The 20,550-nt window shown below is 43.0% G+C and overlaps 1 protein-coding gene across 3 annotated transcripts in view; it reads right to left on the minus strand.

Moving 5' to 3' along the window:
* Positions 1-20,550, minus strand: part of ebf1a (EBF transcription factor 1a) — a 224,528-nt gene that overhangs the window by 62,414 nt on the left and 141,564 nt on the right. For all 3 annotated transcript variants that reach the window (XM_060927571.1, XM_060927569.1, XM_060927568.1), the window contains exons 9-10: positions 9,340-9,470; positions 1,131-1,257 (exon numbers count right to left, since the gene is read on the minus strand). In XM_060927571.1, the coding sequence (XP_060783554.1) occupies positions 1,131-1,257; positions 9,340-9,470 (258 nt within the window). The remainder of the gene's footprint in view (positions 1-1,130; positions 1,258-9,339; positions 9,471-20,550) is intronic.

Genomic DNA, 20,550 nt, shown 5'->3' on the forward strand with positions numbered 1-20,550 from the left:
TCTCCGGGTTCATAAGCAGGCACAGCAGTTGGTGCCATAATGCAGCTGGATTATCTGAAGCCATCAAATGCCACTGAATTCAAAAATAATATATTTAATATTAATCTTACAGTCAAAATGAAACCAGAGCTGTTTTGTAGTGTCAATATAAAATTCAATTAAGTTTGGCCACAATGAGCACAGCTACTACAGCTCTACAGTGTGGTTCTCTGCTGTTCTTCAGGTACAACCCCGCATTTCCACATGGTTGTGTGGCATACAAGCATGGCAGCATCAGTGCACCATTGATTTAATTAGGTCTCCATTTCCTCTGGCTGACAGAAGTTGATTAGAGGCGCCAGATGTCCCATACGTAATTCTGTTGCCAGCTGCCATGCAGTCCAGCCAATCCTCTATGATTAGTACCCACTGGCAACTGGGCATGGCCAAGGTGCCAATTGGAGCCAGGGGAGCAGAACGGCAGGCTGACGCCCCAAACACTGCACTGCACACCAAGGGGGATGCTGGGACATGGGCACCAGAAAGGTAGATTCACATGGTTTGTGAAACTCTGAGGGCAAACAGTGTCAAAGTGAGAGAAATTTCAGAGCAGACATTCCTCCATTACTATTCTATGAAACTTTAAAGCACAATTTAGGATGACTGTTGATTCTGTCTTTGTACTGTTCTATTATCACTACCAGTATTTGCAAAGAATCTCAATCTTAACTGACTCTTTAATGAAAAAACAGGTACCCTCTGTTTCAAAGGAGTGAGGTTTTTTTTTTTTTTTGCAAAATCCTTTCCCTCATGCCTGGCCATGTGCTTAGTGAATGGACTATAAAGAGAGGCCAAGTTTAGTGCCATAAACCCGATGAACACACTCATTCACACACATGAATGAGTAGGCACAGACACAGATGCATGCTGAGCAGACAATGGCCACAGCTGAGCACCCTTTAAATGCATTTATGAAATCTATTTTTCATACTTATCTCCTGGGTGGTAAAGTTTTAATTACCTTAATTGCAAGTGGCAAATGAACAAAAACCCTCTTAACATTTCTGCAACAATCACATTTTGTTCAACCAAATGCCATTATTAAGCACTTTCATTAGATTTGGATTTATTATTATTTTTTAAGTTTTTACCTGTGTAAATGAATCTGCCTGGTGTCCCCTTACAGAACTGTTTGGACTTGTAGGACAGAGTGACTTCCACCACCCCGGGAATGTGCCTGGGGGGAGTCTGTACCCGAATGGCATGAGGTGTGATAAGCTATTAGGAAGAAAAAGGAGAAAGAATCAATGATGACAAGAGCTTATGATAATCTATACATAACAAATGATTGTTTTTACAAAATAATTTATGAGTTATTGTTTCAGCCTATTACTCAGTTAACACTGTATTATTTTCCAATAGCAGCACACGTTGTTGTTTTATTCATCTTATTACATAGCAATTTGTCAGTAATTAAGATTTTATATTTAGTAAGAAACAACACATTGTACATATCGTTTTTACCCATTTATATTTACATTAATAGTTACATGTCATATTGTAGAATGTCCCTAAACCAAGTTAATTCCTGTTATCATTTATGTTATAGCAACTATACATTGTTGTTCCTTCACCACCACACAACATCAAAAATGCAGCTTGTCATGCTAAACAGAAACCAGAAAGCTCCTCTGAGGAATTTCCTGTGACAGAAAACATATACAAACAGCTTTATCTTGGCAATAGTGTTCTAGTCAGTTTAGGTGGTCACCTAAACTGAGACCAAGTCATGTCCAAGACCAAAATGTATCGAGACCAAGACAAGACCAAAACTTTGAGGGGATGAGATCAAGTCAAGGCCAGGACCAGACAAGTGTGTCTGAAGGGGGGGAGGAGTGACTGCCATTAACAAGAAGAAAAATGTCAAATTAGCAATGAGTCACATTACTGGTCGCATTTGAAGCAGGAAATTTTACATCCAATCACAGTAATGATGTCAACAAATAAATCAGACAATGCACCAGGCAATTTAGTGATGTCCCTGCAGTTGTGGTCTTGGCCGGTCTTGAAATAAAATCCCCAGTCCTCTACATCTAAGACCGAGACAAGACCGGGTACAGGAACAGATCCAGGGAAATGGTGGTGGTGGTGGTGGGGCGTCAACCCAGTAAGGCAGGGGGTCTGGGGGGCCACCAGAGTCCCCCGGAAACTCTTCAGTTTTTAAATGCCCGGAGATGCATTTTAAGCTGTTAGAGACATGTTGTAAATGAAATCTCTTAAAGAAAATTACCATATCAAAAATGTTTTAAAACTAGGAACTTTCAAAACCATTTTATTTGTCACTGAAAATGATATTGTCAGAGTTGCAGGTATATGCGTAGAACATAATTACAAATGATATATGGTAATATATTATGAAAGTTGCATTATCATATCATGCATTACCACATGACACTACAGTGAAGTACATTCATAGGTGTAGAATTGGGTATGGACGGTATAGACGTATCCCTACCAATATCAAACGACGGCTGATGTGTCCCTACCAATATTTCTGATTAAAGAAAAAAAATCACGCTCCATGCGCGGTACACAAATTATTACTGTAGGTTTCCACTGGGCGAAACACCACACAAAATTCGCTCATGAATATCCGCTCTGGGGGCGTGGTCGCGAAAACAGCATTCAAGTCCAGCCATCTTGTCAATTAGCAAGTGCGGTTGCAGTGCAGTGACCATCTGCTAGCTAGTAAACTGTCTTTGAGGAATGTAGCTTTAGATGAGCTTGTAAAATGAATCAGTTATCAACAGTTCGTATTCAGTGTGTAAAAACAACAACGACAACATACGAATATGACTGTTTTCTAAGTTTGTGTGACATGTAAATAACAATCCGACTTGATACTGACAACAACTGGTGTTCATTAAGGTCACAAATACATTATTAAATCATATCAAATTGTGCTAATGTTGGCTAATATTGCACCGAGTATCAGCTGTTTCACTGATACCGCCATTTTGGATTTGGCGCGGTGCACTCTGGGACCGTTTGGGAACAAACAAAGCAGCCCATGTGAGATGTCAGCCTACGCGAACTTGTTGTAGATGTTGTGTTAGTAATTAAGTCATAATAGCCTCGTACTCATTTGTCCTGCCAGTGTGCGTTTTACTCCTAGAGTGAAATGGGTGGTGCTGATGATGTGCAGTTTATAAATGCAACAATGATCGACGGTATAAGGACAGGTGAGCGATATTATGAATATAATAGTACTATACTACGTGTAGACTATAGCCATAATGGTATTATAATGGTATTATTATTAATGTTTTAGTATCATCGGTCAGAGGGGACTTTATAAACATGACATTGCCATGGTTTACCCTTTAGTTGAAATTTTCGGATAAAGGTTGCTTAGTTTAGAATCTACATCAGGCCTCAGGAGTTCGGTTCAAAATGGTGATTTAAATATATGGACCTAGGCTTGTTTCATTTGTTGAAAAATAGGTTAACAATAAGTGAATGTATAAGTTATTATCAATCTTAAATTTATTAATCCTATTAGACTGTAGACCTATATATCTGATCTAAATCAAGACATAGATAACACACTTACCTGGAAGTACAGGTAAACACAGGTGTGCCCATAATCCTATCTTTTTTCACATGTGGCACATATCTGAGCTATGGTGATCTGAGCCAAGATATTGAAATTTATGTTTTTATTTCTTTTCAGATTAGTTATCAAAGATCATGTAAAAGAACTTAAGTGTCATTCGTGTCCTGTCAAGTGGCGTCCTTTGTGGCTGCGGTTGATCAACCAGAGTGACCTAAAGATGCTATCAGACCACACAAGAGTTTGCCATGCTGCCTGGTTCAGGCGTTTGTTTGTCCCCAAACAGTCCCAGAGTGCACTGCGCCAAATCCAAAATGGCAGTATCTGTGAAACAGTCCATTGCTTGTGAAGTGCCTGCAAACTTTAGCAGCCCGCTAACCCTTAATTTTAAGTGCTTCAGTTAAGACCTGCAGAGAGCCCTGACCAAGTTCGTGTAACATGACACATGTAAACAACAACCCGATGGTGATGTGGACATTGTTCGTGGCCCAGACACCTTTTAATCAAATAAAACATTTTCATGTAGTAAGCATAACAGTCTCCGCCTTATTGATCAGAAAATTTTGGTTACTCCCGCCTCTCTTTTGTAAACGTCACATACCGAGTACACACATACGCTGAACTGATTGGTTTTCGAGGGGCTTCATTTGAAAGCAGCAGGCTAAAAACTTTTCTCGTGTGAATGTTGTAAAGTGAATGGTGTGAACGGCGAAGAGATCTCCGAGCGAGATGTCAGGAAAGAAAAGAAAGCTGGACATTCGCAGCTATTTTTATAGCTGTATAAAAATATGTAGCAGAATATAGCAGTAGTTTAGATATAGGCTTGAATGAATAATGTAGTATAAAAGTATAGGTATAATGGAAAGGAAAGTATAATGCAGTATAATGCACTATAATTAAAGTTCATACGTCTTTATTATCCAGTCTCCTTGTCTGTCATTCGTTTCATTTCACATTACAGAAGTCATTACGCGTGTTCTGAATTGAAGAAATACATTTTACACAATTTTCCTCGACCAGAACACTATCTGCGCTTCAGCAGAACCCTGTCACTCTCCTCTCCCTCCCCTCTCCGCTCTGGGCTCAAGAAGACAACAAAAGAGCAATAATATAACAACAACCAATCAGAATTCAGATACATTCTGTTGCCAAGTAAAATTGTAACCTTTCAACGTGTCAAAAGGTTCTAGAGACCTTGTCCTGTTTTACCGTTAGATCAATCACGTATCAGCTTAAACTAGCATTCTAAAACTAGTTAAAGATCACACAGAAGATAGCCTACTCCCCCTGCTAGCCTAATATAACGCAGTATTTAAGGCTCCATGTGTTTTACTTCCATTTATGAGGGAAAGGAACATACTCCCTCCTGACAGTCAATGCCTTATTCGTTTGTAAAACACATTTGCAAATTGGTAGAATGAGTTAATCATCACATGCAAGATTTGCAATTAATCAAATGAATTGCATATTATTATTATTATTATTATTATTATTATTATTATTATTATTATTATTATTCATGAATTACTACAGTTCTGAACTTCAAATTTTAAAAGTTTGGACTTTGGAGAGATGATGGATACTCTTTTGGTGGAACACAACGGAGCAAAATATTGTGACCCTCTAATGTTGACCTGAAGTTGGCGCCACTGGGGGTTGGCATTGGGTTTATGTCCCCACCACTATTAATACCAAACCTACTCCCTTGAGTACACTGACCACAAAACACCTTATATCAATAAATTATTACTATTTTAGCAACTGCAACCTGAGCACACGGGAATTTTAAGCAGATTGTCACAGGATAGACAAGTCTGAAATGTTGCCTGTCCATACAAATTTCAGCCTGTCTGAATGATGGGCCAAAGGCCCGAAACAATGTGGCCGGGGGCAGGCCCCGGAAGCTGAAGGGCTTTAGATGCCTGGGGATTGCTTCTCAGCATTTCCAGGCACATTTTTGTGATCTTCAAAGGCCAAATTACACTAGACATTAGCTGCTAATTACACTCCAAATTTAATATAATTTACAAGAAAATGTCAGAAGATTCAATAACAAACATGCTTAAAGTTATATCCAAGAAAACAGTCGTACACACAGGTCAGTTCATATGTTTAGAAAAACGTGTGTGCGTGTGCGTGTGAAGGGGGGGCAAGGATGTTCCAGTTGGTTACAACTTACTGGTACTCATAGGTACCATAATAACACTTATGAAACATTATGTCAACAATGACTATTTCATACTATGTTTATAATAAGTCTATAAGAAATTTAGTAATTAACAATACAACTATTCTTACATAATAGAGTTAAAATTTTGAGTACGAGATTCCAAGTAGGGCGGCACGGTGGTGTAGTGGTTAGCGCTGTCGCCTCACAGCAAGAAGGTCCTGGGTTCGAGCCCCAGGGCCGGCGAGGGCCTTTCTGTGTGGAGTTTGCATGTTCTCCCCGTGTCCGCGTGGGTTTCCTCCGGGTGCTCCGGTTTCCCCCACAGTCCAAAGACATGCAGGTTAGGTTAACTGGTGACTCTAAATTGACCGTAGGTGTGAATGTGAATGGTTGTCTGTGTCTATGTGTCAGCCCTGTGATGACCTGGCGACTTGTCCAGGGTGTACCCCGCCTTTCGCCCGTAGTCAGCTGGGATAGGCTCCAGCTTGCCTGCGACCCTGTAGAAGGATAAAGCGGCTAGAGATAATGAGATGAGATTCCAAGTAACTTTGTAACAAAATGACTTTTAAAATGACTCAAAACCAATCAAAACCCAAAGAGTGAAAGTGATTATCATGCCGTTACCATGGGAATAGTCTTTAACGAATGCATTAGTGGGCGCTCAGCACTCCAACTTCAGTGTGACTGAGTAAGGTGAAAAGTTTTATGTTTCATCTAATTTAGGTAATTTAAAAGATACATTTTTTGGCAGTGGGCACATAGGAAAGTGTATAAAGTTTCTGTCAATATGTTTATCATGCTTGTATGATACAAACTTGTGAAGATATTTATCTAAATACATGACCTACTCATTCTAAATCTGCCAAGCTTCGCCAGAGAGGCTCTCGAGGGTTAAAATACAATGGTAAAAAACACTCTGTCAGGGTCCAAACCCTGTAGTAGTCTATTTTCTTTTAACGTTCATGGTATACCTACCCAGCTGATAACAGTGTCACCTGGTGTCATGCCAGAATGCACTCCTGCTTGCTGATGAGAGGCGACTTGTCATCGAGAGCGTCCGCGATTGGCCAATCACAGGTTGTGTTACGACATAATGTATTCGCCCAGTGTAACATTTGGAAGAAAATTAGAAGTAGATTAGACCCATATCTTTACCATTTTTCATGGGCCATCAAGTTTGATGCTTTTGAAATACAGACGGACAAATGTGAAAATTACCAGTCAATGCCCTTCAGTCCGGCTTTATTTCCCACATCATGTTGATGTGTATCATGTTGATGCACGAAGTTCCTGTGCCCTGTTAAAATCCAACAGGACTCGCCCAGCTTGCATTTTACTGCATTCATGTCACGAGCAAAAAAACCTAAGCTAGGACCTACTATTAAATATAAATTTATACCATAAACTCTTCAGCTCGGTCCCACATAATTATTTATTTTGTTAATTTTTAAACCTTATTAATTAAATAAAGAACAAGCATATCTTGCTATCTGCAATACTTAAACTTTTTTTTTTTTTTGGACCGGGGGGTTGTAGATGTGCTGGGTGCCCCCCCCAAAAAAAATCCGTGCCAGGGGTAAAAATGTGGTCGATTCCGAGACAAGACCGAGATCTTCAAAAAGTGGTCTTGAGACTAGTCTCAGGTACTGCAACACTATTTGGCACTGACACTGGAGATCCTTCCATAAATGTTAAATAAGCATCTCCTTCCAGAAAGTTTCTTCTCAATGGTTTTGTTTTGGTCCTTGAAATTAGGCTCAATTATAAGACCCTGTGAATTAGATGTTACGATAGAAACAATAAGACACATTAATAAATCTGTGATTTTCCTTGCTCTTTCCACTACTGTCATAATATACACTCACTGGCCAGTTTATTAGATTCACCCATACAGCTGCTGTGTTATGCAATGATCTAATCAGCCAATCCCTTGACAGCAGCACAGTACAAAAACTCATACAAATCAAGCGCTTCAGTTAATGTTCACTTCAAACATCAGAATGGGAAAAATTGTCATCTCTGTGACTTTCACTGTGGCATGGGTGTTGGTGCCAGAGGGACTGGTTTGAGTATTTCAGAAACTGCCGATCTCCTGGGGTTTTCACACACAACAGTCTCTAGAGTTTACACAGAATGGTGCGAAAAACAAAAAAACATTGAGTGAGCAACAGTTTTGTGGGTGGAAATGCCTTGTTGATAAGAGAAGTCAGAGGAAATGGCCAGATTGGTTTGAGCTGCCAGGAAGGATACAGTAACTCATAGCGACTGTAGTGAGCAGAAAAGCATCTCAGCATACAACAGCAGAAGACCACATTGGGCTGGTGAGTGTATAATGAATACTGTATTACATTTTTACCTCTATGACTACATGGGCACAATAAATATATCACAATATGCCTACTGCATCACAACAAAGAATTTCTATACACAGGGAAATCCAGAAGTCTGAGGTCAGTACTGCAAATGCTTCTGTTTGGCAATCTTTTTCAGTTTAACACAAAGGTTTTCATTAGAAATTATATTATCAGCAACAAGTTCTTAGTATTTGGTATGTACCCTTTTTGCTTCAATTATAGTGTGTACTCGAGCTGACAAAGACGCCAGAAGTTTGTGTAAAACCTGATGATCCATGCTCGGTCAAATGCCTGAACACGTGCTTCAACGGAAGGTTTAAGACTCATGCAAAATCTGACCTTTTGTACAAAGGAGTTAAGGATGGACAATGTCACACATTTGCTTACATTTAAGTAGTGACCTAGAAATTGTGCAACATTTTGAATATTGGATAGTTTCCTTTTTTTTTTTTACTTATTTTTTGGAAAAATTCCAGATTTTCAATGTGGCCTCAGAGTTCTGGGCCCTGCTGTATACTAAACCAAACAAGCCTTCTGAGTTACAGAAGTCAATGAGTTTGTAGAACATGTACAGTAATACAGAGGGAGATTCAAAGGGGTGAAATAATTTTTACTCTCACATCATATTCCTCCAAATGAATGTTTTTTTTCTTTTTTTCGATAGACACTACTCAGTGAATGAGTCAGCAGGACAGAGGTAATGTGTCTGGGAGTATTACAAGAGTCAAAACTGATGTCTTTAGTAGAATTGACATATGGAGCTCCATCAGGCATTGTCATAAGGTTACACACACGTCAGTAGGCTGTCAGTCTGATGATAGGGGTGCTAAAATGCAACATAATGAGACTAAAATACTCACAATTACACTGTACTGCTTTTTATTTGCTGAATTATTTTCTTGCCTTTTCTTGATTTACAATTTCCCTTCATTTTTCTTGCATGATTTGCTGTATGTTTGCAACTTGATGTGAGCAGAATGTATATAGGATTGGATAAAAAGATAGTCACATGCCTGCCAGCTACTATTGCCTATTTACAATTAGAGGTATTAAAGAGACTTTAGAGATCATAAAAGGCAAAAAGTCAATTATGTCTCAGCTGATTTATTAATAATTATATAACAATTATAAAATCTCAGTCAATGAAAATATGGACAATGACCTGCATAAAGTGTTGTTTAATAATTAGTATGCATAATTGAGTGTGTAGTGCCAAGAGGACTGACCTCACTCCAGACCAGCATGGTGCCAAATATGACCTGCAACCCATCAAAGAAATTGTCCCCGATGATGATAACAGTAGCCCCTCCTGTAGTCCAGCCCTCACTGGGACTGATGGCTTTAATGCAGGGTGTGGCTGAGAGAGAGAGAGAGAGAGAGAGAGAGAGAGAGAGAGAGAGACTCCACTCAGATACTGTCCAACATAACAGTTACTATTAAAGGAGAATATTTAAGATGTCAATTCCACTTGGACTGACTGTAAGTCAGAGTCAAGTTGTCATTTTTGCATCAGGGACTTATGAAATAAAGCAGTATGAAGCAAAACATAAAACATTTAAAATTGAGCCTCCTGCATTCTAATGCCAGACACTACATAAATTGCATGACAAACCATAAAAAGCAAAAATATCATTTGTATTACAAATAGCACACACTAAATCCGTGAACTGGCTATGAAGCATACCAAAAGTCAAAACAGTTGATACATCTTTTCTTGACTATAGGATCAGATTTATGGGGCTCATTTGGAAACTGAGGCTTCAACAACCTAATGACAACTGACAGAATCATTAAAGCAGTCACATATGATTATTCTGAGGCTGGTCCTTTTGAAACAACCTCATATTCTTCATGACACTATTTCGAGAGTGAGTGATGACCTGCACTCATCAAGCATCAATTTAAAGCTACACTACATGAAGCCCTAACCTGCTGCTTTACTATATACTCCTGCTCTATTGTTAGCAACAACATACCAAGGTTGACGCTCTCATCACTTTCCACCAAGGGCATGACACCGGGCTCTGTTGGATAAACTGGAAGCAGTTTGTTGAATTTCAATCAAAAGTTGTGTGGACAGGGTGGGAGTGTTGGGAGAGGATGGGAATGCAAGATGAAGGAGAGGAAAGAGGGAAAGTGTCTGTCATTAGTAGCACACGCACATATTCACACGAGAGTGTGTATGAAAGGTGGTATTCCCAGCCAGGTTTTGTTTTGGGTCTAGGGATAATTAAAGGAATCTAAGGTCTGTCAAAAAAAAAAAATCAGTTCTTCCTTTCTCATGTTCTGTCAGTGATCACATCACAATAATGACCCTGGGCCCCTCCATACCCGAAAGCAGTGAATGCTAATTTGGATGATTATTAAATATTACCTCAACCCATGCACATAGGGAGGGCCCTTTGTGGCTGCTTGTTTTATGACACTCGTGTAAATGTCATGAGATCCCAAGTCTGTACAGGAGTCGATCAAAAGGCCAGCCGCTGTGGGACACACTGGCAAAACAGCAGCAGGCCATCAAAATTCAACACCTTAATAAGCTGCAATTTCAGTTCACCTGAGCTTCGATCATGCTGAGAGCACTTTATTTGACTAATTACTGCTATTCTAGGTTGGGGGATGGGTGAAGTGAGGAAAAGTGATGAGAAGAATGAAAGAAATAGGACAAGAATAAGAGAGGGGAAAATGGTGATCCTTGGAGGTAGCTGCCTGAGTCAGGGGAGAAGTACATGTGTTAGGCTGCTTTGCTGAATTCTAGTGCTAGACTTTAGTGCTAAATTGTACTCAATCTGCACTGCGCTCCTTCATTAAGCCCTGTTGTATATAAAGAGCTACAGTAGTCTTTATTTCATTCTGCTTCATTACTGATTACTTTTAGCAGTCCTATCACTGTCATCAGTGTCCAAAGTCATAAAAACTGTGGTTAAAGGGGCAAAGGCAAAACTCAGATGTGACAAAGCAACATGACTGCCACAAAATGTGGTGAATGTGCCATTGAGCACTGTGTTGTGTGTGTTTAAAGGAGATACACAGAACCTTTATTTTTAAATAAATTACTGAGTGGATAGTATCTCCATCCTTGACTCTTGTGTGCTGCATAAATGGGAATTTAAAAAATATATTTTTGAGAGTTAAAATCAACAGCAAAGTTGGCATTTGAGCTGCCCCGCTGAGCCAGCCAGCCCTGAGTGCGTTACGTCACAGCGGTAACCGGTTTTAATGCCAAGGCCTTTGACAGCTATAGACTAAAGTCATATAAATAAAAATTTATGGTGAAAGTAAGAAATACCATTATCGACTTGCTCAACTAAGACTGATTTGACTTCACTGATTGTGGGTTGACTCTCATGAAAACAGGATAGGCGATATAACTTATGCAACATACATGTACATGCATGCATTTTCACTGATAAAACATAAAAGGCTAATTAAATAATCAGATGAACTGAGACAATCACATTCTGAAGCAAATTAAATAATCTTATACCTGTAACTTAAACACACAATACAAGTTACTGTCATGCTCCGCCCCGGACATCCACTCCGGAGATTATGGATCTCTCACGCCAGCGCCGATCCGGGACAGGAATTCCTTCTCCCCTGAACTCACTTCCTGGTTTTCACTGCTGTGTATAAATAGGCCGTTCTCAGACTCTGTTTTTGCCAGAACGTCTCGTTTGTTTTCCCTAGCCGTTTCTATGCCTTTATGCTTTTTCATGTTTTTTTTTCTCTCCAGTGTTTTTCCCTTGTTCATGTTTTTTTGCACTAGCTTTTTCTCATTTATGGCTTTTTGCACTAGTGTTGTTTTTTTCTTGTTCATGGTTTTTTGCACTATTGTTTTTCTTGTCCTTGTCTGCCTCGTTTGTTTTGTCGAGTTTTTGTCTCCTTTTTTACATGGACTATTTTTGCTACTTTTTCCCTGGATTAAAACCACCTCATTTATTGGATTACTGTCTGAGTCGTGTTCTGCTTTTGGATCCTATTTCACCACACCTCTACCACCCCTAACAGTACGTTCTGGCCAACATGGATCCAGCAGAACTGACCTATCTGAGAATGGCTATACAGCAGCAAGGGACTCTCCTCGGGACCCACCAACAAGACCTACAACAAATTACCTAGAACCTTGCCAACCTGTCCAACACACTCAACCTTCTCACCATGCAGATGCAGCGCTGTCAAGCCGTGCCTACCCTTGCTCAGCCATCTCCTACTTCAGCTCCTGCCACTGCCTTTCTCCACGAACCGAGACTTCCAGTGCCTCAGCCCTACAATGGAGAACCAGGTACTTGCAGATCGTTTTTGTCTCCATGTTCATTAATCCTAGAACTGCAACCTCTGGCCTTCCCCACAGAACACTCCCGGGTAGCATATACAATAACGCTCCTCACCGGCAAGGCCAGAGACTGGGGAACAGCGGTCTGGGATGCCAATGCACCATTTTGTTCCAGTTTCAAGGATTTCTCAGAGGAGATGAGGTAAACTTTCAACTGCTCTCTATCCGGCCGGGAGGCGGCCAGAGAGCTCATGGAGCTGTGGCAGGGGTCCCGGTCTACCTCGGATTATGCCATCGAGTTCCGGACATTGGCAGCTTCGTGCGATTGGAACGAGAATGCCCAGATCGACGCGCTCCTGCACGGCTTGTCTGATGCCATTAAGGACGAATTGGTATCGCGGGAACTGCCGTCAGACCTCTCTAGCCTCATGGACCTCGCCAACCGCATAGATGCTTGGATCCAGCAATGGATCCGCCGCGTCCATCGAATCCATACAGGTAGACCGGGTTTAGGTGTCAGCGGAGGAACGACATCACCAGCGGAGCACGGGGGCCCGCTTCTACTGCGGTCAGCTGGGACACATCTGTCGAGCCTGCCCGCTAAAAGGATGAGCCCACCAGTGAATCAAGGGGCCCTGGTGGGCAACGCTCGGAATCAGTCCCCCGCTAATCATCCATTACTTCCTGTTATTATCCATGACAACCAGCATCACCACCTCCAGGCCCTTGTCAACTCGGGGGCGGACAGGAACCTGATCTGCTCTGCCACTGCCAAGCGTCTGGGAATCCCGCTACTTGCTCTTGACGTCCCTCTCACTGTCCTGACACTCAATGGCACTGGCTTGACCAACATCACCCATCTTACCGCCCCGCTCACCCTAAGGATTTCTGGTAACCACTCAAACCATCCAGCTTCATGTCATGAACAACCCCCCACATACCCATCATCCTAGGATTACCATGGTTAATGCAGCAAAATCCCCACTTTAACTGGGCTGACAACACCATCCTAGGCTGGAGCCAGTCCTGCCTAGCTTCCTGTCTGAACTCTGCTTTGTCTCCTGCCAAACCACCGCAGCCTTCAGCCAGTGAGTTCCCCGACCTCTCTCACATGCCTTTGGAATATCTGGATCTCAAACTTGTTTTCAGCAAGACCTGAGCAGTGTCCCTCCCTCCTCACAGACCCTATGACTGTGGAATCAACCTCCTACCTGGGACAGCGCCACCCAAAGGATGACTCTACTCTCTCTCTTCCGTCGAAATGCAAGCCATGGAGAAGTACATCTCCAAATCTTTGGCAGCTGGGATCATCTGTCCTTCCTCTTCCCCAGCAGGGGCGGGATTCTTCTTTGTGGAAAAGGACAAGTTGCTCTGCCCCTGCATTGACTATTGGGGTCTCAACGCCATCAGTCAAGAACTGCTACCCACTACCACTCATGACCATGGCCTTTGAACTACTCCAGGGATCCAAGGTATTCACCAAGCTAGATCTACGCAATGCTTACCATCTCATCAGGATCAGGGAGGGGGACGAGTGGAAGATGGCCTTTAACACCACCACTGGTCACTACAAGTACCTCGTGGTCCCTTTCGGCCTGACCAACTTCCAGGAACTCGTTAACGACATCTTAAGGGACTTCCTAAACTTTTGTTTTCATGTACCTGGATGACATCCTGATCTTCTCCCGCTCCCTGGAGGAACATCGAGGTCATGTCCGGCAGGTCCTCCAGCGCCTGCTAGAGAACAAGCTGTTCATCAAGGCGGAAAAGAGCGAATTTCACCAGAGCTCTGTCTCATTTCTGGGATTCATCATCTCCCCAGCAAGGATCCAGATGGACCCCCTCAAGCTCGAGGCAGTTGCTGATTGGCCCACCCCATCTTTGACATGAGAGCTCCAGCGCTTCCTAGGATTCACCAACTTCTACAGGCGCTTCATTCGCAACTTCAGCACGGTGGCCGGACCTCTCTCAGCCCTGACCTCAACCAAGACCCAATTCAAGTGGGGGGAGGAAGCAGAGAGCCTTTTCCATGCTCAAGCACAGGTTTACCACAGCCCCCATTCTCACCATACCCGATCCTACCAAGCAGTTTGTCAAGGTCAACGCTTCCGAGTCAGGGGTCAGAGCTATACTATCCCAGAGGGCCAGTGACGACAAGGTCCACCCATGCTCCTTTTCCCACTGGCTATCCCCAGCCGAATGGAATTACAACATCGGCAACCGAGAACTATTGGCTGTTAAACTAGCCTTGGAGGAGTGGAAGCACTGGCTCGAGGGGTCGGAGCTCCCCTTCCTACACTGTAAAAAAAAAAAATTAGTCAAGCCAACTTAAAAATGTAATGCAACCTGCTGCCAAAGGATTTTGAGTAAACTCAACTCCGGGCCAAATAGTTGTGCTGACTTGCTCTTTTAAGTCGACACAGATGAGTATTTTATGTTGACCTAACTTTATTTAGCAAGTTCACTGCATTCAAATTGTGATGTTGAAATAATCATTCCAATTAACTTGGAAAAGCAAGTTGGCACAATAAAACATTAAGTTATCCTAAATTATTCTTTTTTGGGGGGGCTTTTTCCACCTTTATTGGATAGGACAGTGCAGAGACAGGAAATGAGCAGGAGAGAGACAGGGAAATGACCTCGGGTCGGAATTGAACCCAGGTCCCCAGATTTATGGTATGGTGCCTTATCCATCTGAGCCACGATGCCCCAAAATGTTCTTTTAAGTTCACATAGAAGAGTATTTTATGTTGAGTTGACTTGATTTGCCTTTAGAAGTTCAGTCCAACAAATTGTTTAGTTGAAATAAATTGAAATAATAATGCCAATTAACTTAGAAGAGCAAGTTGGCACATCATGGTTCTAAGTTGAGTTTACTCAAAATCCTTTGGCAGCAGGTTGCGTTACATTTTTAAGTTGGCTTGACTATTTTTTTTTTTTTACAATGATTTAGTGTGCATTACATTTTTTTTAGTTAACACAAACCTCTCAACACTTAAGTTCTACTTCACTTTGCCTATTATTACACAAACAGAAACAAATACCGACATACAAGGAGGGAATTCCCTGGCCTCTGTTGAGGAAAGCTTAGTCTATACTCCTATACAACATCTTGTGTCAGTTTCCACGGACTTCTCACTCCACCCGACCATTGAAACTTTAGAACTTGTGAAGTGTGCATGCGTAGTGGCATTGGTTAAGGGGTGTCAATCAGCTCTTGAATATATAAGTTCACTTAACTTAATTTTCCAATTCCTATGAACTTGTGGCGTAGGAAAGGCATCTCAACTTTTTTTCAGTTACTTGAACAATTAGAAGGGAAATTTGTTCATTCAACTTGATCCTTTTTTCACTCAACAATTTTGCAAGTTACTTTTTTTACAGTGTAGTCTGGACCAACCATAAGAATCTGGAGTACCTCAAGTCTGCCAAATGCCTTAATTCCCGTCAAGCCCGTTGGTCTCTCTTCTCCCGGTTCAACTTCACGCTCTCCTACCGCCCAGGCTCCAAGAATGAAAAACCCGACGCCCTGTCCAGGATGTTCTCTTCCCACCAAGAGGAGTCTAAGCTGCCTGAGGCCATCCTTTCTCCACGCTGCCTGGTGGGAGCTGCCATTCCAGAGGTTGAGACACTCATGCAGAAGGCCCTGGAGCAGGACCCTGGTGAAGGTAACCCCAACAACATTCCTCCTAACCATCTGTTTGTTCCATGTCCGGTGCGAACCCAGGTGTTGCAGTGGGGTCACGGCTCCAAGCTGGCCTGTCATCCGAGAGCCGCCTGAACCCTGGCACTCATCCAGCAATGCTTTTGGTGGCCATCCATCAAGGAAGACGTCCAGGAGTTTGTGGCAGCCTGCGACACATGCTCCCAGAACAAGACAACCAATCGACCCCCTGCTGGCTTGCTAAGACCCCTCCCAACTCCACATGGACCTTGGTCTCACATCGCCCTGGACTTCATCACAGGCCTCCCCATCTCAGGTGGCAACACATGCATCCTCACTGTCATTGACCATTTCTCCATTTCATTCCTCTGCCCAAGCTCTCCTCTGCCCAAACTCTCCTCTGCCCAAGCTCCCCTCAGCCAAAGAAACCACAGAATTACTCGTCCACCACGTTTTCCGCCTACATGGACTACCCACTGACATTGTTTCTGACCAGGGTCCTCAGTTCACTGCACAGTTCTGGAGGGCTTTCTGCAAACTCATCAGGGCCACCTGTAGTCTCACCTCAGGCTTCCACCCACAGACCAATGGCCAGGCAGAATGGGCGAACCAGGCTTTGGAGGGTGCACTCAGGTGCACGGCGTCCAGGGATGCCAGTTCTTGGAGTAAGTACCTATCCTGGATCGAGTACGCTCAACACTCTTCCTTCATCTGCCACAGGTCTCTCACCCTCCCAGTGCTCCCTAGGTTACCAACCACCACTCTTCCCCCAACCAAGAGGAGGTCACCGTACCCTCAGCCCAGATCTTCATATGCCGCTGCAGGAGGACGTGGGCATTGGCCTGGAGAAGACTCATTCACTCCGCCCTAGCATCCAAGAGGCAGGCCGACAAATGCCGCTCTAAGGCACCCACTTACCAGGTGGGGCAAAAAGTCATGCTCTCCACATGCCATCTGCCACTCAGAACCGTCTCCCGCAAGCTGGCTCCCAGGTACCTAGGACCCTTCCTCATCAAAAAGGTAATCAACCCATGTTCCATCAGACTGGCACTACCACTCACCATGCAATGCATCCACCCCACATTCCACATGTCACAGCTTAAACCTCTGATCTCTAGTTCTTTGCAAGTTATTTTTCCCGACATGAAAATTCTTTCTATGCTCTTTATTTGGATAAGAATAATATTAAAGCATACACCCTTCTATTCTACTTAAATATAACAGTACATTAAGGCAGTGTGGTGGTGCAGTGGTTAGCATCATTGCCTAAAGCCCAGCAGGTTCTGGGTTTGAATCTGCCAGTCGACTGGGGGCCTTTGTGTGGAGTTTGCATGTTCTCTATGGCCCTGTCCACACGGCAACGGATTCAGGTGACTCCGATACAATTGCTTATCGTTTAGGCCTGGCGTCCACACGGCACCGGCGTTTTGGGTGCCCAAAACGCAATCTTTTTGAGAACGGGTTCCAGAGTGGAAAGATCTGGCAACGTTGCCGTTGTGAAGTCGTCTGGATGAGTAGAACGGATTTGTTTATGATGACGTCACAACCACATGACTGTGAGTGCTTCATGCCGGGTAGAAGTGTAACGAACTCGATGCGAGTTGTCAACAAATCCTATAACTTGGTTCATGAAACGCGCTTACAAAATATTTTCACTGTGAATATTTATTGTGTAATGGTGCAAAGTGAGAGAGAGAGAGAGAGAGAGAGAGAGAGAGACTCTGCCCTTAGGGCAGAGTCAATCCCGCCAGCAAAAATAGGGAAAAAAAGGAGCGATCTCACCTCTTCAGATGTTGGTTTAAGTCCGACAATACATTTCCTCAAAAAGGGCGTAGAAGAGCAAATTAATCCATCAACGTGTAGCATTCAATTTATTCTGGACCATTAAAGACGCCGCCTTCCGCGTAGAATCATACGTCATCCTCGCCGCCATATTGGATAGGTCAAAGCGGAGAATAAAGATTCATGTGCTGCGTTTAACTGTACCAACAAGTTTACCGTCCAAACGAGATCACATGGGATTACCTTTCACAGGTGAGAAACAACAAATTAATCCATCAACGTGTAGCATTCAATTTATTCCGGACCATTAAAGACGCCGCCTTCCGAGTAGAATCATACGTCATCCTCGCCGCCATATTGGATAGGTCAAAGCGGAGAATAAAGATTAGCTGCGTTTAACTGTACCAACAGGTTTGCCGTCCAAACGAGATCACATGGGATTACCTTTCACAGGTGAGACTGGAAAAATACTTTTCATTGTATTTGGTCATTTTAATGTAATTTTACAAACAGATTTTCCTGACTTTGTGGCTAATATGAAGTCTCGCGCATAATAGTTTATGCGCATGCGTCCTTACTTCTATTGTTCTGGTGTCTCCGAAGGGACCGTCTTACAGCGCCCCTAGAGGTGTGGCATGTGTATTGCATCGTTTTCAGCAAGCGTTGCGTTGCCATATGGACCTGATATTTTACTGATTGTTGCCCATTTGGACGCGATATATTTTTAAATAACATCTCGTTGCCGTTGTCGTGTGGATGTAGCCTATGTCTGCATGGGATTAGATCAACTGGCTACTCTAAATTGCCCATAGGTGTGAGTGTGAATGTCTGTCTCTGTGTTAGCTTCACAATAAACTGGTGACCTGTCCAAGGTGTATCCTGCCTCTTGCCTAATGTCAGCTAGGATTACCTCCAGCTCACCTGGATAATAGTTTAACAATCTGTCTGTTGAAACACAACTACAGGAGAAACAATCTAATGTAGTCAAGCAGAATTAAATATTTCATCTCATTATCTCTAGCCGCTTTATCCTGTTCTACAGGGTCGCAGGCAAGCTGGAGCCTATCCCAGCTGACTATGGGCAAAAGGCAGGGTACACCCTGGACAAGTCGCTAGGTCATCACAGGGCTGACATATAGACACAAACAACCATTCACACCTATGGTCAATTTATAGTCACCAGTTAACCTAACCTGCATGTCTTTGGACTGTGGGAGGAAACCGGAGCACCCGGAGGAAACCCACACGGACAACATGCAAACTCCGCACAGAAAGGCCCTCGCCAGCCACGGGGCTTGAACCCGGATCTTCTTGCTGTGAGGCGACAGCGCTAACCACTACACCACCATGCCACCTAGAGTTAAATATAATAGCAGTAAATATAAATCGTGCCCAATAACATGGAATTTCTAAGATTGACAGCTCTTACTTTATTCTTAACAGCTGTCTTTACATGGCATGTATGTTAATTCTCAAATTTCTGTCTTATTTTAATATTTTGCCTTTTAGAAAAGGTTTAAGAGAATCCAAACCCCACCATAAATCATCTCATCTCATTATCTCTAACCACTTTATCTTGTTCTACAGGGTCGCAAGCAAGCTGAAGCCTATCCCAGCTGACTACGGGCAAAAGGCAGGGTACACCCTGGACAAGTCGCCAGGGCTGACACATAGACACAGACAACCATTCACACTCACATTCACGGTCAATTTAGAGTCACCAGTTAACCTAACCTGCAGGTCTTTGGACTGTGGGGGAAACCGGAGCACCCGGAGGAAACCCATGCAGACACAGGGAGAACATGCAAACTCCGCACAGAAAGGCCCTCACCGGCCACGGGGCTCGAACTCGGACCTTCTTGCTGTGAGGCGACAGTGCTAACCACTACACCACCGTGCCACCCCTCACCAAAAATCAATTCTAGATATTTTGTTTTTAATTTAACAAATGTATACGGTATATCTAACATCCCAGACAGACTGAATTTTGAAGAAGTGTTGTAAAATGCACTTTCCAGCTTTGTGTATTTTGCTCCCTGTTGCTGTGGACATGCTCAGGGTGATTGCAGTGAAATGGCATAATTCAATATGGCGGTTACACTAAACTGGGAGAGATAAAGAGGTACGATGCAGCAATCTGTGATGGTAATCTTGGCTTGGGATGACTCTTTTTGCAGTGCTCTGAAATTGTGCATGGATTAACCAGATGGTGTACTGGGAATCCATCTGATAGGATTAAACTTTGCTGCCTTCCATTGCTGCCATCTGTTCCCTTGCACTGCTTGCTTGTGTACAGAACGTGTACATGCACACTAACACACTTGAACACTCATGCACGTGTCCTGAAAAGCCATACAGAGTGTTCATTCCTCTGAGTTTGTTTCCTGAAGGGCAGTTTTTTCACCCTCCACACTCAGTCTGTGCCATGGCTTTGGATCTCGGCATCCCACCCTGTTTTCACAACCTCCAGCTTAAAGACCTCACTACACAGACCGCCTTCTTAGCCAGCAGGGAACAAGAATTATGTTTCCAAATCAGTGCAGCACTGCACAAGCTGACCTGAGCAGAGGGAGTATGAGAAATACTCTTGGAGCACACTGTTTATTATTTGACCTCCGAACCCTGACCAAATGTTGTAACTTAATTAGAACAAGGCTTTAAGTAGAGAGCTGGCTTTTTTGTGGTATCCAGACAAATACAAGAGGATAATACAGT

The sequence above is a fragment of the Neoarius graeffei genome, chromosome 8 (assembly GCF_027579695.1).
Source record: "Neoarius graeffei isolate fNeoGra1 chromosome 8, fNeoGra1.pri, whole genome shotgun sequence".
In the NCBI taxonomy this organism is placed as follows: Eukaryota; Metazoa; Chordata; class Actinopteri; order Siluriformes; family Ariidae; genus Neoarius; species Neoarius graeffei.